Consider the following 12,555-nt stretch of genomic DNA (forward strand, 5'->3'; position numbering starts at 1 on the left):
CAGTCACGCCTCTCCAGGTATCTCTGTCATTGCCCACATGTGCGTTGAAGTCCCCCAGCAGAACAATGGAGGACCCACTGGAGCCCCATACAGGATTCCCCATAGGAAAAATATGTTGCTCATCTGTTGTTCGCCTCATTGAATGAACATTCCAGCATTCGCCTCGTGAAATTTTCATTCCATGGAACTCATAAACATTCATTATTTGTATACTGTATTTTCTGGAAAGTATGTTTAATTTTTTTACTAGTTTGAGAAGTCCTGTGAGTCATACTTCAGTCATTAATTTCACAGATATTTAAATACATTCATGATATCCCTGAGTAAAGCAATGATTTCATGAATTTACAGAAAATTTCAGGGATTTTTTGAAATCCCTGGTTTCACAATCTTTCTGTAATATATATACCTCCAATCCATTCACCTATACCTGCTTACACCAATTAAGGGTCAGGGGGGTTGTTGGAGGCTATCCTAACAGTCATTGGGCATGATGCAGGGTATACCCTGGACAGGACACCAGTTTTGATACAAAGTCATTCTAGTTTTACCCAAGGGTCCTCCAAAGACATCTAACACAAAAACATCCAGTTTTCTCCTTATGTCATTGGTTAGCAAACAAGTCTCAGTAGGACAGGCACCCTAGGATAGGCACCCAGAACCTAAAAAGACCCTAGTGTCTCTTTAGGTTCTCTTCAGCTGGTGACCACAGTCCTGTTGTCATAAACAACCTCACAATTAAACAGGTGACCTCTTACAAATATCTTGGTGTTCACACTGACAGTAATACCCAGGGAGCAAACACCCATTTTTTTTTGAAAAACAGACATGGAATGTTATAAAAGGTTGGTGGCCAGAAATGACATCTACACCCTCCTAGGATCACAACCTGGGTGGACAACCCTAGAAATTTTCTACTGGAAATCTGTAGTAGGCCCTTATTTGAAATAGCCATGTCCGCAGATATGCGGCTTCTGACTCCACCACACATTTCCTATTTATCAGCATACAGGGAGTCATATACACACTATATATACATTATACACTAACCAGTCCCAGCAGAAGACTGCCTCTCCCTGAGCCTGGTTCTGCTGGAGGTTTCTTCCTGTTAAAAGGGAGTTTTTCCTTCCCACTGTCATCAAGTGCTTGCTCACAGGGGGTCGTTTTGACCATTGGGGTTTTTCTGTAATTATTGTATGGCTTTTGCCTTACAATATAAAGCGCCTTAGGGCAACTGTTTGTTGTGATTTGGCGCTATATAAATAAAATTGATTTTTTTTTTTATATCACCCCAACATGTCTGCAACAGATCGTCTTATGTGAAGGCAAATAAATATACCCAATAATTACTCATATTGTGGGTATATCGTTGCTGTTTCACTGTGTTTCATGCATGTTTTCAGGAAATTCTATTTGCAGAATTGGGTGTACACACATCTGTGTCCTCAGGACATGGAATAAGTGTACACATGACATTCATGTAATGATAGAAAACAATTTAGCTTGTTTTCAGGGCAGAAAATACGTATAGGTTTTCAAGATATACACTCGGGTGATCACTGTCAAGATAGGTACATGTACAGTGTGGCTGATCACTGATATCGCTATGTTGGCTTTATGGTGATGTGGGTGTCACATGGATTGCTGTCTCTGTGTGTTGCAGGTCCCTGATTGAAGATGGCAGCCAAGGCAGGCAAGGACGTGACAGATGTTTCCCTGTCACTAAAGAAGACCACGAAGTGTGGGAATACAGATTACACAATGTGTATCATATGCCAAGAACAGTCTGCCGAAAAAAATTCTCAGAGTTCAGCCCACCTCCAAGGTAAAGCTCATTGAAGCCATGGAAGCTCGAGAAGACAGCACCTTCACAAGGCTGGAAAAAGACACTGCTGAAGAGACATGGCTAGAAGACAAGGCACCCAAATGGCATGCTAGATGCAGGAACTGGTACCTGAATAAGAAGAGCTACCAACTGGCCAAAAAGAAGCATCTTGCAGGTTGGAAGTGTGCAACAGAACGTGTACAACATTGCCTTCAATCAACTTGTGGAACAACTTGAACCTTTGCTGTTCAAAGAGATGTCTGGCTTCCTGGTGACAACTCTGAGGGATCAGTACAGGAAACATCTCCATGAGCATGGAGTGAAAACTGCAGACAAATACCGAGCCATCACTCTGAAGTGGAAGCTGGAACAGAAGTTCAGCAGAAGAATTTCCATTATCAACCAAACCAGTGGATCAGGCTTCATCTGTGCATCAACAGTCCCACTGGGTGATGCCCTTGAGAAGCTAAGACAACTAGAGGCAGCCCAGTATGTAGATGAGAAACAACGTACACTGTATCAAGCTGCAAAGATTCTGTGGGCAGATTCCCAGCTCTGTAAACAGCACACTTGTGAGAAACCAGCAATAGACATTTCCTTCACAGCAGCCAGCACCCTGGTTCCTGATTCACTGTTCAACTTCACAAGCTCGCTACTCTGTGACAAAGGGCCAGAACTAGCTGAAAGTGGAAGAGCACAAGTTGATCAGTCGACAGCAGAGAAAGCCCTCATCATGTCTCAGCAAATGTTGCAGCATGTATCTGGCATCCCTACCCCTCTGGGCACAGCCAATGCCTACCACCTGTACAACCAGACACGGAGCAAGTCCTTGATCAAGCTTAGCAACAGGGTGGGACAAGGGATCAGCTATGATCGTCTGCAACGTCAGCTCACTGCACAGGGTGCTAGGATCATGCAGCAGGTGGAAGAGGATGGTGTATTTGTTCCAGAGAACATGACACATGCATCTAGGACTCCCCATGTGTTTGCCACAGACAATCTGGATTGGAAGATGACGACATTAGAAGGTGGCAGCTTCCATGCTACTACAGCTATCATAATTGAAAATCCAGTCAGTGAAAGCAGAGAGCCACGTGGTCTATGTGTACCCACTTCTGGGACACAGAGGGCACTGCATGACATTCCTGATGCACCTACCACAGTCTGTCACATCTCTGCCAAAGACAGGCAGAAGTCAAGGTCACTGGTCCAGATCACAAGTGTGGATGATCTGATGACTGAATCTGATGGGAGTACAGAAGATATACTACTGGTATGGAGGCTAGGCAGAACAGTGACAACATCACAGCTCCTAGATATCCCTTATGAAGGAGAAGGACGATTACCAGGATTTTCTGCATTCTGTGCAGAGATCCATCCACATCGGGAAGCCAGCACCATTGCATACCTGCCTCTTATCCCGGCACCCCAACAGATGCTGCTGTTCTCAAGGATGAGATGACGCGCTTAGTCAAAACAGCACATGCACTTGGTGACAAGCAGACCATCATCACTGGAGACCAGGCCACATACGAGTTGGCAACGGCCATCAGGGATAAACACCGAGATGAGTTTGGTGATATCATATTGCTACTAGGAGGGTTCCACCAAGCCCACAACTACCGTAGAGCAATTTGCAAGATCACAAGAGATGCAGGTGCTGAGGATCTTCTTGTCACAGCTGGTCTGTGCCAGGAGGGGACTGCAAGAACGATGTTTGGGGAGAAAGGTGACTGCTACCAATCCCTGCATGCTCTCCGGGTACTCAGTGAGGCTATGTGGTGCCTTTTCTGGGAGGCATTTGAGGCATGGGTCCTAGCAGGCCAGGAAACACAACAGTGGCAGGCCAAGGTAGAAGCTGTACTGAAGGTAAGGTAGTCTTCACTTAGCCTGGAAAAAGAGTCTGTTGCTCTATAAAAAAAGCCCTCCGTAAAGCTAGGACATCTTACTACTCATCACTAATTGAAGAAAATAAGAACAACCCCAGGTTTCTTTTCAGCACTGTAGCCAGGCTAACAAAGAGTCAGAGCTCTACTGAGCCGAGTATTCCTTTAACTTTAACTAGTAATGACTTCATGACTTTCTTTGCTAATAAAATTTTAACTATTAGAGAAAAAATTACTCATAACCATGTCAAAGACATATCGTTATCTTTGGCTGCTTTCAGTGATGCTGGTATTTGGTTAGACTCTTTCTCTCCGATTGCTCTGTCTGAGTTATTTTCATTAGTTACTTCCTCCAAACCATCAACATGTCTATTAGACCCCATTCCTACCAGGCTGCTCAAGGAAGCCCTACCATTAATTAATGCTTTGATCTTAAATAGGATCAATCTGTCTTTATTAGTTGGCTATGTACCACAGGCTTTTAAGGTGGCAGTAATTAAACCATTACTTAAAAAGCCATCACTTGACCCAGCTATCTTAGCAAAGTATAGGCCAATCTCCAACCTTCCTTTTCTCTCAAAAATTCTTGAAAGGGTAGTTGTAAAACAGCTAACTGATCATCTGCAGAGGAATGGTCTATTTGAAGAGTTTCAGTCAGGTTTTAGAATTCATCATAGTACAGAAACAGCATTAGTGAAGGTTACAAATGATCTTCTTATGGCCTCAGACAGTGGACTCATCTCTGTGCTTGTTCTGTTAGACCTCAGTGCTGCTTTTGATACTGTTGACCATAAAATTTTATTACAGAGATTAGAGCATGCCATAGGTATTAAAGGCACTGCGCTGCGGTGGTTTGAATCATATTTGTTCACTTTATACATGCTTCCCTTAGGCAGTATTATTAGACGGTATTGATTAAATTTTCATTGTTACGCAGATGATACCCAGCTTTATCTATCCATGAAGCCAGAGGACACACACCAATTAGCTAAACTGCAGGATTGTCTTACAGACATAAAGACATGGATGACCTCTAATTTCCTGCTTTTAAACTCAGATAAAACTGAAGTTATTGTACTTGGCCCCACAAATCTTAGAAACATGGTGTCTAACCAGATCCTTACTGTGGATGGCATTACCCTGACCTCTAGTAATACTGTGAGAAATCTTGGAGTCATTTTTGATCAGGATATGTCATTCAAAGCGCATATTAAACAAATATGTAGGACTGCTTTTTTGCATTTACGCAATATCTCTAAAATCAGAAAGGTCTTGTCTCAGAGTGATGCTGAAAAACTAATTCATACATTTATTTCCTCTAGGCTGGACTATTGTAATTCATTATTATCAGGTTGTCCTAAAAGTTCCCTAAAAAGCCTTCAGTTAATTCAAAATGCTGCAGCTAGAGTACTGACGGGGACTAGAAGGAGAGAGCATATCTCACCCATATTGGCCTCTCTTCATTGGCTTCCTGTTAATTCTAGAATAGAATTTAAAATTCTTCTTCTTACTTATAAGGTTTTGAATAATCAGGTCCCATCTTATCTTAGGGACCTCGTAGTACCATATTACCCCATTAGAGCGCTTCGTTCTCAGACTGCGGGCTTACTTGTAGTTCCTAGGGTTTGTAAGAGTAGAATGGGAGGCAGAGCCTTCAGCTTTCAGGCTCCTCTCCTGTGGAACCAGCTCCCAATTCAGATCAGGGAGACAGACACCCTCTCTACTTTTAAGATTAGGCTTAAAACTTTCCTTTTTGCTAAAGCTTATAGTTAGGGCTGGATCAGGTGACCCTGAACCATCCCTTAGTTATGCTGCTATAGACGTAGACTGCTGGGGGGTTCCCATGATGCACTGTTTCTTTCTCTTTTTGCTCTGTATGCACCACTCTGCATTTAATCATTAGCGATCGATCTCTGCTCCCCTCCACAGCATGTCTTTTTCCTGGTTCTCTCCCTCAGCCCCAACCAGTCCCAGCAGAAGACTGCCCCTCCCTGAGCCTGGTTCTGCTGGAGGTTTCTTCCTGTTAAAAGGGAGTTTTTCCTTCCCACTGTAGCCAAGTGCTTGCTCACAGGGGGTCGTTTTGACCGTTGGGGTTTTACATAATTATTGTATGGCCTTGCCTTACAATATAAAGCGCCTTGGGGCAACTGTTTGTTGTGATTTGGCGCTATATAAAAAAATCGATTGATTGATTGATTGATTGATTGATTAATCTATTGGTTTGTGATATTGTGAAGAAAAGCGCCTCATTTTCGTCACGGCAGCACAAATTAATTCTAATTCATTCCGTGATGGCTGCACGAAATTAAAAGTTGAAGCAGCGGGGGGTTATGGTTAGGGTGGGGGGAAAGAGTAAGATTAGGTTATGGTGAAGGTTAGGGTCAGGGTAGAAGTAGGAATAGTGAGTTTAAAAAAAAAAAACCGTCACGTAAATTTGACTAATTTCGTCACGGGAGCACAAAAAAAAAAAAAACAAAAAAAAAAAAACGTGAGACTGGGCTGTTGGTGACATGTCCAAACCATATCCATCTCGCCTCTCTGATGTTGTCTCTACACCTTTCCTACCTGTGATGTTCCTCTATGTTCATGTCTAATCAGTCGTTGTCGCTACCAAAGAAAATCACAGCATCTTTTGCTCTGCCTCATGTTTTTGTTGTTACATCTCTACCACACTTCCCATTCCTTTGGATAGTTGACCCTAAGTATTTAAATTCAACCTTCACCACTTCTACTCGTTGTAAACACACTATTCCACAGGGCTCCCTCTCATTTACACACATTTGCCGAGTCATGCTCTGACTGACGTCCATTCAGAATCAGAAAAGTTTTATTGCCATTTGAGTGAACAAGTTCACAACATTAGGAAATTGCTGCAGTACTTGGTGCTAACATAAAAGACACAAATCTGTGAAAAAAAATTAAATAAAATGGAGCAGTAAAACAAATAATATATAATAAAAACTTTACACTATAACAATGTTACAAAATGTACAGAATGTATATGAGTTAAATATATAAATATATATATACATCCATATATCCACCCATATGTGATTGGTGTAAACAGAGTACATAACACAGGGTTGTTAGTGATGAGCACATCTCAATGTCTCCAGATCACAATATCATTTGTAAACGTCAAAGTCCATGGGGACTCCTGTCTGATCCCATCCATCAACATGTCCATCATCATTGCCAACAAGAAAGGGCTCAGAGCTGATCCTTGATCTAATCCCACCTCCACCTTGAATGCATCTCACCACTGTCGCACTGTTGTACTTAATTTTTCCACATTAGTGTTGCATTTTCCAACTGTGCTGGATATGTTTTCATTCATGGGATCATTGTACATGCTTCAATTTATTATTTAGACAATGACCAGACAAACATCATTCCACTGGTTGCTGCTGTCTCTCCTGTTCTTCTTCTTTTTTATGAATTCTGTTGCTGTCATAACTGCTGTTGCTTCCTACACTGTTATTGCTACCATTGCTCTTTTCTCTGCTCTATAGTTTATGTTAAAGACGGCAGTGTTTCTGCCTGTTTTTTTCCAGAAGACTGGTTTGTTTTGAAGTAACATCAAAGACACCAGCATGTTACTCTCCTGGCGGACAGCCATGGTAGTCTTAATGCCTACGTGATGTTTCTGCATGTTCTGACACTGGGATGAACTGTGCTGATAAAAAAAAAGACACTGAGGATGGACGGATGAAGTGATAAAGGATGAACAGAAAAAGCAATGGGTGGTGATGGACAGATTAAAACTCAACAGGTACAACTCGTTTTATGTCATTGTTATTTTACAGTTACACCATTAATATACATCAGGTTTACTGAAGTTCTGGAACAGTTATCCCACCTTTATACTCTAATTACATGACAGGCTGACAACAGTTACGCTGAAGCTGAACTAAAGATAAACCACTGATATGTTTTAGTTATATGCAAGTTTTACCATAGATTTGCGGCACACATATACTGCTGTCACCTCATAGTTGTACTCTAATTACACTACAGGTTTTGTTTTAAACATTTTTTAAGAAGTACATCATTATAGCTATAAACTGGTTAATTCTTGATGTCCACATCCAACATCCTGTTCCATCAAGAAAATCCTCACATATTTTTTTATTTTATTCTTAAGGTTTTCTTATCAAAGGGAGTCACAAAATGATCTAGATTTTCATCTGAGCTGCTAAACCTTTCCTATCAACATGTGCAGATATGCTATCTGAGCAAGAAGCTGAGCCGATAGAGATCAGACCAGCACTGTCATGCTTTTTATGAAGACAGTACTTTTCCATGAATCAGCCTGCTATGATAAGACTTGTCACGAAATGCTAAACATGCACAATTCTACACAACAATATCCATATAAATATGGACAAGGTAAAGCCAAAATATATAAAATGTTCACTTTTTGCATGCACATTTGTTTCTTATGGTTTGCTTTTGTTTTCTTTGGTGCTGGTATGAATGAAAAGAGGGTTAGGGTTAGGGTTCCCAGATAAAAATCACAAAGTGCTTCACATAAGATACAGAAATAAAGAATAGCAGAAACATATAAAACAAGGTAAAAAACCAGCCTGTACAAATGGGTCTTGAGCTTCACTTTAAACATTGCAACAGAGTCCACGGAGCATACGTCCAAAGGCAGTGCATTCCACAATTTAGGTGTCACAACCTTGAATGCACAGTCTCCCTTGTCTTCAGCCTAGACACAACCAACAGGCCCAGTGGACTGCTTGTGACATAGGGGTGTAAAGGTTTTGTGATATAAGGTGCCATTTGACCATGCAGAGCTCTAAAAGTCAGCACCAAAATTTTAAATTGCAGTCTGAAATGTATGGGAAGCCAGTGCAAGGTGGAGAGAATCTATGTTATGTGTGACCTCTTTGATGAATGCATAAGAAATCTTGCAGCCACGTTCTGGTCCATTTGTAAGTGGTCCAGAGAGGACTTGCTAATACCAGCAAGTTATAATAGTTCAGATGTGAAATGGAAATGGACTGCATTTATATAGCGCTTTTCCTATCTGCATCAGACGCTCAAAGCGCTTTACAATTATGCCTCACATTCACCCCGATGTCAGGTTAGCTGCCATACAAGGCGCTCACTACACACCGGGAGCAATAGGGGATTAAAGGCCTTGCCCAAGGGCCCTTAGTGATTTTCCAGTCAGGTGGGGATTTGAACCCATGATTTTCTGGACTCAAGCCCAACACCTTAACCACTAGACCACCTAGTGACCACCACTAGATCACCTCCCCTGTGATGGTCTAGTGGTTAAGGTGTTGTGTCACCTCCACTCATCATTCATGTAATGAGACAAACACATGAATGATAAGTGTCAGGTTTCGGTCCTGTTTGTGTTCCTGTTTTTATTTTTCCCCTTTTCTTTTCCTTCCCTTTGCCCCATTCCTGATTTGTTAGTTGTTTTTATTTTTGTCACTTGATTATTCTTATTCTAGTTTGGTTCTGATTATTCCTGTTTATGCATTATTCTTTGGTTCCTGGGTTTTGGTTCTTTATTGTATTTTCAGTTCAGTCATTTATTGCTTTTCTTTCTGTATGCTTGAGTCTCTAGTTCCGTTCCTGGTTATCTTTTAGCTTTTATTTTATTTGTCAAACATGTATTTGTTATCTTCGGTAGTTATTATGTATTCTCTGGTTTTGCTTTTAATTCATCTTCAGTGTCTCTTGGTCTGGTTGTGTTCTGTTTTCCTGGGTTTTAGTTTCGGTTATCATTTTTGGTATCTTCAGTTATTCATTGCATTATTCTGTAGTCAACAGTTTTGTTTCTGCTCATCTTCTATCCTCTGTTCAACTTATAGGTTGTTCACCATGTTTATTGTATTCATGTTATGTATCACTCAGTATCTTTCCCGTTCTAGTTTTGGTTATGATCAGAGGTTTTCTTGTTTTCCACTTTTTAGACTAGTCACATTATTTCTTGTTTGGCCCCTTTTGTTTTGCTCACATTGTCTGCCTTAAGCACGTCACATTTTTTGTTGTGATTCTGAATTTGTATTCCAGCCTTTCTTCATAGTCCTGTTTTTTTTTGTGTTTTTTTTTTTTTGTCATGCCGTGTATTGACCTCACTCTGTTTTGTCAGACCTCGGCTTTTGTCTCAGCTCTGGAAAAATTGTTTGTACTTGTAACTTGCAATATCAAAAGTGTGGTAACAGTGAGACCGGCCTATAGTTTGAAAGAGAGGTCCATCACTGAATGTGAATCATGGTATTACCTGTAACCAGGTAATACCATTATTTTTGAAGGAACATGCCCAACCAGTAAAGACTGACAATGTCAATAATGGCGGGTGGAATCGTCTAATTAATAACCACTGAGCCCCAAGCCATATTGACTGTATTGTCATCATTATAGGAGATTGTATATAAGAATTGGCATAAAGGTTTTCCACAGCTGCAATGCACCCAATCAAATGATCCATTGTGGGTCTGTTCTCTGAGAGATCTCATTAGTGGGGCAGCCCTCAATAACTCTCTTCCAGCATGGTGAACTCATTTAAAACTACAACCCCTGGCAAAAATTATGGAATCACCGGCCTCGGAGGATGTTCATTCAGTTGTTTAATTTTGCAGAAAAAAAGCAGATCACAGACATGACACAAAACTAAAGTCATTTCAAATGGCAACTTTCTGGCTTTAAGAAACACTATAAGAAATCAGGAAAAAAGATTGTGGCAGTCAGTAACGGTTACTTTTTTAGACCAAGCAGAGGAGAAAAATATGGAATCACTCAATTCTGAGGAAACAATTATGGAATCACCCTGTAAATTTTCATCCCCCAAATTAACACCTGCATCAAATCAGATCTGCTCATTGACATTGACCCTATGCCATGACATTGACCCTATGTGTCTTTTTGCAAGGAATGTTTTTGCAGTTTTTGCTCTATGGCAAGATGCATTATCATCTTGAAAAATGATTTCATCATCCCCAAACATCCTTTCAATTGTCCAAAATATCAACGTAAACTTGTGCATTTATTGATGATGTAATGACAGCCATCTCCCCAGTGCCTTTACCTGACATGCAGCCCCATATCATCAATGACTGTGGAAATTTACATGTTCTCTTCAGGCAGTCATCTTGATAAATCTCATTGGAACGGCACCAAACAAACGTTCCAGCATCATCACCTTGCCCAGTGCAGATTCGAGATTCATCACTGAATATGACTTTCATCCAGTCATCCACAGTCCACGATTGCTTTTCCTTAGCCCATTGTAACCTTGTTTTTTTCTGTTTAGGTGTTAATGATGGCTTTCGTTTAGCTTTTCTGTATGTAAATCCCATTTCCTTTAGGCGGTTTCTTACAGTTCGGTCACAGACGTTGACTCCAGTTTCCTCCCATTCGTTCATTTGTTTTGTTGTGCATTTTTGATTTTTGAGACATATTGCTTTAAGTTTTCTGTCTTGACGCTTTGATGTCTTCCTTGGTCTACCAGTATGTTTGCCTTTAACAACCTTTCCATGTTGTTTGTATTTGGTCCAGAGTTTAGACACAGCTGACTGTGAACAACCAACATCTTTTGCAACATTGCGTGATGATTTACCCTCTTTTAAGAGTTTGATAATCCTCTCCTTTGTTTCAATTGACATCTCTCATGTTGGAGCCATGATTCATGTCAGTCCACTTGGTGCAACAGCTCTCCAAGGTGTGTTCACTCCTTTTTAGATGCAGACTAACGAGCAGATCTGATATGATGCAGGTGTTAGTTTTTGGGATGAAAATTTACAGGGTGATTCCATAATTTTTTCCTCATAATTGAGTGATTCCATATTTTTTTCCTCTGCTTGGTCTAAAAAAGTAACCATTACTGACTGCCACAATCTTTTTTTCTTGATTTCTTATAGTGTTTCTTAAAGCCAGAAAGTTGCCATTTGAAATGACTTTAGTTTTGTGTCATGTCTGTGATCTGCTTTTTTTCTACAAAATTAAACAACTGAATGAACATCCTCCGAGGCCGGTGATTCCATAATTTTTGCCAGGGGTTGTATTTAAGGTTGTTGTCGTTGTCCATTCGGCTGCTCCCATTTTTGTCCGGGGTCGCCACAGCGGATAGAGCCAGATCCGCACTGATAACTGGCACAAGTTTTACGGCAGATGCCCTTCCTGACGCAACTCCAGCATTACCTGGAGAAACACACACAGCCACTGGTGTTCCAAAGAGGTCTCCCATCCAAGTACTAACCAGATCCTGCTCTGCTTAGCTTCTGAGATCTGACAGGATCAGGCTAACACAGAGCAGACCAGCTGCTAAAACTGTTTAAGGTAACTTTTTTTGTGTGTATCATAATTGTTGTCCGTCCGACTTCTTTGTTCAAGATTTATTATGTGTGTTTTTGCGCTACTGTCCTTTGCTGTTTATTCCATTTTTGTTCTACACATATCCACTCACAACAAACATCTGTCCCCTGGGTTATGGTTAGTTCTTTGCTATGATCGGGTTTACCAGTGATCACTGTGGTCCGATGTCAGTAAACCTATTGAAGTAGTTTTTTGATGGCCAGTATCACAAAGTCTATTTTTATTACCATCTGTACAAATAAGGTCATCAGTTCTGTATAAACCTCATCAGTCGACAAATCCAGGCATGATCGCTGTAGTCAAGTTGAGTAATACCTGCTTGAATAATTCACCTCAGTCCGTGTGGCCAGGAGTGGGTGTGGTCAGAGCCACACATACACAGAATCTCACCGCAGAAGGTTGAGGTCTGATCACGCCCCTGATGGGACAAAATATGCATGTTAATACACAAAAACAGCAACGCTGACAGCAGAAATAGGTTTAAGCAAAAAAATAATTTGGAAAATC

The 12,555-nt window shown here is 40.9% G+C and overlaps 1 protein-coding gene across 1 annotated transcript in view; it reads left to right on the forward strand.

Annotated features, from left to right (window-relative positions):
- The first annotated feature begins 1,677 nt into the window (after window positions 1-1,677).
- The window catches only part of LOC117521252, a 56,095-nt gene continuing 45,217 nt past the window's right edge, over window positions 1,678-12,555 (forward strand). Inside the window, exon 1 of the mRNA XM_034182609.1 lies at window positions 1,678-3,694. Coding sequence (XP_034038500.1) covers window positions 2,082-3,287 — 1,206 coding nt within the window. The 5' untranslated portion in view covers window positions 1,678-2,081 and the 3' untranslated portion in view covers window positions 3,288-3,694. The remainder of the gene's footprint in view (window positions 3,695-12,555) is intronic.

The sequence above is a fragment of the Thalassophryne amazonica genome, chromosome 1 (assembly GCF_902500255.1).
Source record: "Thalassophryne amazonica chromosome 1, fThaAma1.1, whole genome shotgun sequence".
Classification (NCBI taxonomy): Eukaryota; Metazoa; Chordata; class Actinopteri; order Batrachoidiformes; family Batrachoididae; genus Thalassophryne; species Thalassophryne amazonica.